We start from the raw sequence: 5,403 nt of genomic DNA, 5'->3' as shown, positions 1-5,403 counted from the left end.
AAGAGCTGAGGAGTGAAGAGGAGTTGCAGACGTGGAGGCTCTCAGGTGCTGATGTGTGAGCGTGGGGAGAAGAGAGCAAGCAGGCGCAGCTGTGATGTGGCCATCGTGTAGCAGCTGGAGACCTCCCGTATGAAAGAAGCTGGCGGGTTAGAGAAGCTGGTGGGCTTTGGAGCACAGCTGGTCAAGAGTAGATGGGCTGCAGAGGTGGTGGGAGCCTCCCCGTGTGAAGAGAAGGTAGCCGTCGTGTAGAGATTGGTCGACGGGCTGACAGGCACAAGGTAAGAAGAGAGAGAAGTGTGGACAACATGTGAAGAGGTGAGCGGGCCAGTGGGCTTTGAGGTGACTGGCTATCGCACGCGTGTGCGGGAAGGTTAGCAAGTGAAGATAAAACAGGTTGCCACAATGTGTGAAAGAAGAGGCTGGTGTGGGCCTTGTGTGTTGGTTATAGAGGGGTTGGTGACTGTACAGAAGAGGCTGCAGGTCTCTTGGGTGATGTTTAGTGTGGGCATCTGATTGAAGCAGCAAGGGAGGGCTGCTGTTAGGAAAGGATTGGGTGATGTGGCTTTGGCTAGATATGGAGGCTGCTGTGTTGAGTGGTTCGTGGTGCTGAGGATTGTGCAAGGCTCTGGTGGTTGGTGACAGAGAGTGGGAGCTGCTGAGTGAAGGTTAGCTGGTGTGGGCGCCTTCTGGTGAGAGTAGCTGGTCTTGTGTGGGCGATGATTGCAAGCAGTGCATGGATGCTGACCAGAGAGGGAGCCTTGGATTTTTGTGTGTTGGATGCAGTAGAGGTGCTGATGTGTGGGCTGGAGACAGTGGGGCTCGCCTACGACAATTGGCAGGTAGCAGCAGACAGAGAGTAGCCGGGCTACAGAAGAAGTGAAGAAGGGTTGCTGGAGTGGGCGCCCTCTGGAAATTACAGGGACTGGGAGACAGAGGCTTGGTTGTCAGACGCAAGGGTGTATTCCCTTGGCAGTAAATCCTGGCCAGAGTCCTGGTCTTTGGTGTATTTTGCTGAGTTTGTACATGGTTGATGCTGTATATGTTTTTTGTTGAATGATCATCTGTCCTTCGTGGTTCTGAGCTGTCTTTATGGTGTGGGTGGGTGGCGAATGTTGAGAGAGTGTTCTAGCCGGTGGCTGGTGGTGCCCCGTTCGTGGTAGTTTTTCCAAGTTTGGGAGGTGGAAGAGCTATAGAGGCAGGTTCTTTCTTCTTTTTTTCACCTCACAGTTGTCAACCTCAATGTACGCCTTCCCGGCTTTTTTCCAAGCATTTGAACATTGCCTTAGGTCTTCTATGCTGGCCGCATTCTCCTGCATGCCAGCAGCAACATACATGTTTGCCATCAATACATAGCCCGCAGCATTTCTGCAATCCATTTCAACAAGATAATCAAAGCATCTTCTTCCCATTTCAACATTGCCATGTCTCCTGCAGTAAAGAAGCAAAGACATCCAGCCTACTATATCTAGCCAAAAAGGTACAGTTTCAAACACATCTTCCGCTGCACTTAGGTTTCCTGCATGAGCAAGAACCTCAGCCATGCACGTATAGTGCTCAAGAGTCGGTGCAATGCCAAGACTTATCATTGACTTCAAATGAAAAAAGCCTTGGTCTACTAGGCCCACACGACTGCATGCAGAAAGAAGAGAGAGGAATGTCACATCATTTGGAGCAAGACCCTCTTGTTGCATATCCTGAAAATACTGCAGCGCCAACTGGTAATTACTATATCGAGCACATCCTGCAATCATTGCAGTCCACGTCACCACATCTCGGGTTGACGATTCTTCAAACACCCTGTGTGCTTCTTGAAGACTTCCACACTTTACATACATATCAATCAGGGTGTTGACTATTGCACCATCTGAGCCCAGGCCTCTCTCGGTGCTTTGATCATGGATCAGTTTGCCTTGAGAGAGGGCTGCTACACATGAGCATGCTTTTAGAGCACTAACAAAAGCAGCACGATCTGGCTTCATCCCTTCTTGCTGCATTCTTTTAAAAAGTAGGAGCGCCTCCTGACCACACTCATGTTGCACATATGCTGCAATCATTGCAGTCCATGTCACCACATCTCGCCTTGATGATTTGTCAAACACACTGTGCCCATCCTCAAAGCTTCCACACTTGCCGTACATGTCGATCAATGTGTTGATAATCAAAATTTCCAAATCGAAACCCCTTCCAATGACATATTCGTGAACCAGCTTACCCTGGTCTAGTGCATTCACACTAGAACACACCTTTAAAATGCTTACGAATGTAACCTGGTTTGGCTCCATGCCTTCTTCTTGCATTTCTTGGAATAGTTGTAGTGCTTCCTCTCCATAACCATGCTGGACATACCCCGCTATTGTTGATGTCCAAGTAACCACATCACGCTGAGGTGAATAACTGAACACTCTGTATGCATCAGTGAGGCTTCCACATTTCATGTACATGTCAATCAAGTTGTTCACAACCACAACATCCACCTCGAGACTTTTATCAATGATAAAACCGTGTATCAGCTTTCCTTCATCGAGGGCTGCCATGTTAGAACATGCTTTTAGGCTGCCAGTAAGTGTAGACCAGTTTGGCTCCAACCCTTCCCTTTGCAACAGGCAAAAAAGCTGAAGAGCCTCCAGACCCTGCCCATGCTGGGCATATGCTCCAATCATTGCATTCCATGTCACTAAATCACGCCTCGGCAAGCCATTGAAGACCCTGCAAGCATCCTCAAGGCTTCCACATTTAGCATACATGTTGATAAGTGTGTTCATGACCAGCAATTCCTTATCAACCCCCATTTTGATGACGTGAGCATGGACAAGCTTACCCTGATCTACAGCAACCACTCGACAAATCCCCTTCAGCATGCTAACAAATGTAGAAGTGTTTGATTCCAAACCCCCTTGTTGCAATTCTCGAATCAGACAAAGCGCTTCCTCGGTATGCTCGTGCTGTGCATAACCTGCAATCATGGCATTCCAAGTCACAAGATTTTGTTTTGGTCCTTTATCAAACATCACGCGTGCATCCTCCAGATTCCCACAAGTTCCATACATGTCGATTAATCTGGTGATAATAAGTAAATCTGAATCATAACCTCTTTCAACAACTTGGTGTATCAACCTCCCCTGATCTACAGCTAACACACTGGAGCATGCCTTGAGGATACTAACAAACGTGACCCTATCTGCCTCTACACTATGCTGTTGCATTTGGCGATAAGTTCTCAATGCCTTCAGGCCATGCCCATGCTGGGCATGTCCTGCAATCATTGCATTCCATGTGACCACACTCCGCTCTGGTGTGACATCAAAGACTTTTTGCGCATCTTCAATGCTGCCACAATTACTGTACATGTCAATTAAGGTGCTCACAACAAAAACATCAGAACCCAACCCTCTTTGGATGACATGGCAATGAATCAACCTGCCCTGATCTACAGATGCTAATCTGGAACAAGCTTTTAGAACTACTACTAAATCATGCCCATCTGGTTCCGCTCCCAATTCTCGCATTTGCTGATACAACTCAATGGCCTGTTGATTCTTGCCTAGCCTAGCATGTGCGGAAATAAGTGCACTCCACAAAAAGACACTTTGTGTGGGCAGTTTCCTAAAAGCTTGTAATGCTTCCCATAAACTCCCACACAAAAGGTACATGTGAACCAAGTGGCTTGCCAAATGGAAATCTGTGTCATACCCAACTCTAATTATCAGGCAATGCACTTTCCTACCTACTGCATGGTCTGCTTTGTCCATACACTTCTGTAGAAGACGCAACAAAATTTTTTTTGACACATACAGTCCACTGTGATCCATGATATCCACAGCACTCAATGCAGAGTAGAGCCGCCCATTCTCACATAGCTTTCTAAGGTCGTCAAAAAGCATGGGAGATGCATCTAGTGACGTACACCTGCATCATGATGAACATGCATGAACCGTATTAAACGAAAGTGAGGGAGCCTTTCAACAATTGACTTGATAAATATTAAGTCATTCCCATCATTTATATCGATACATCTCAGACAATGTATTTGAGCAGATAGGTATATCTAAATCCCATGACCTAGTTTATAGCATAAAAAGAAGGAAACTAATTCAATTCTGATTGTTCATCATACTTAATGCTTATATTCATTAATGCATACACCTTGTCTCTTGTCATTTTTTTTTTCATAATTACTTCAGCTCCTTAAAAATGTCACCTGTAGAAAAAATCTGGCATGCACCTAGACCAATTGTACATAAGTGTAAAATTTAATGCTTTGGTATGATCATGCATTAACATTCTGTTTAATCAAACTGCCCAATGCATCGGCTATTTGGAATAGATGACAATGATGAGCTAACCCACCTGTCCTCACCCAATTGTGAGGGGTCTGAATAGAGCATTTTCCATAGTTCATGTGTTGATAGTTTCTTGTCTGCATATGACAGATTAGAGAGTATCAAACGTTTGTATATTTGAAGCCATAACCTTCAATTACCATTAATAGTTAATCTCAAGAATTCAAGCAAAAGATTCTCACTGTAGTTACCTTGCTTGCAGCTCGCTAAGCCCAAATTCTGGTCTTTAAGCTGGAGCCCTACAAAATCTCTTGCATCTAATTTGAAGCAGGGCATGATCAACTCCTCCAATTTTCTATTATGTAGCCTAAGCCGTGTTACCTCTCCGGCATCGGGTATTGGGCATGCCAGCCTCCATTCCTCACACACATATTGAGAAGGCTCACCAACGAGCAGCATGTGTTCCATCCTCATCTTAGCATAAATAAAAAGCATGTTCAGTTATAATGAAGACTGTCATGGTTTATTCTTCAGAAATGCGATGTGTGTAATAGTCAAGAATTGTGTATGTATGCATGTAACATTGATTGTCTGTGCGTATGATGTATGTGTATATATGGCATATGCATGCATGCATGTATGCAAGTATTTAAGTAAAATTATCCCCATTGACGTTTTAGCACATGCATATGTGTGCTTGGGCGTGTACATGTTCTTGAGGGCATGTGTGTACATATACACCTCTGTATGCTTGGCAGAGGCATACATGCATATATGTATGTGGATAGATACGTATATATACATAAAGCAGGTTTCATGTTACAATACATGTTCATGTGTATTGGGCGCGCAAACATCAAGGAGAAACTGTTCACCATGTATGTGTGCGTGCATGCATGTATTGAATGGACAACTCCTTGAACACTAAAAGATCCTAATTTTAAGCTTATGCGTAACAAATGTTGGAAAGAATGATGAAATGGACAATTATATTCACCTAAATCCTGCTCTGGGTTGGCTGTAGTGAGCGCACATTTCTACAATCCAAGGCCTGAAGATTCGCAGCTGCTCAAGTACTGTGATTCCCAGGCAGCAAACAAAGTAATCACTTTGGGCTCAATCA

General features: G+C 44.8%; 1 protein-coding gene across 1 annotated transcript; it reads right to left on the bottom strand.

Moving 5' to 3' along the window:
• Window positions 1–1,187: 1,187 nt before the first annotated feature.
• On the bottom strand, window positions 1,188–5,403 carry LOC147637712 (pentatricopeptide repeat-containing protein At3g16610-like). The gene is made up of 4 exons (XM_086799013.1): window positions 5,278–5,403; window positions 4,532–4,754; window positions 4,348–4,417; window positions 1,188–3,906 (listed from the first exon to the last, which is right to left on the bottom strand). Exons 2-4 carry the CDS (start codon window positions 4,752–4,754, stop codon window positions 1,188–1,190), a joined length of 3,012 nt encoding a protein of 1,003 aa, XP_086655139.1. The 5' UTR covers window positions 5,278–5,403.

Source organism: Cibotium barometz, chromosome 6 (genome assembly GCF_041138505.1).
Source record: "Cibotium barometz isolate CiBa-2024 chromosome 6, ASM4113850v1, whole genome shotgun sequence".
NCBI classification, from domain to species: domain Eukaryota; kingdom Viridiplantae; phylum Streptophyta; class Polypodiopsida; order Cyatheales; family Cibotiaceae; genus Cibotium; species Cibotium barometz.
This window is presented reverse-complemented; position numbering and strand designations above follow the sequence as displayed.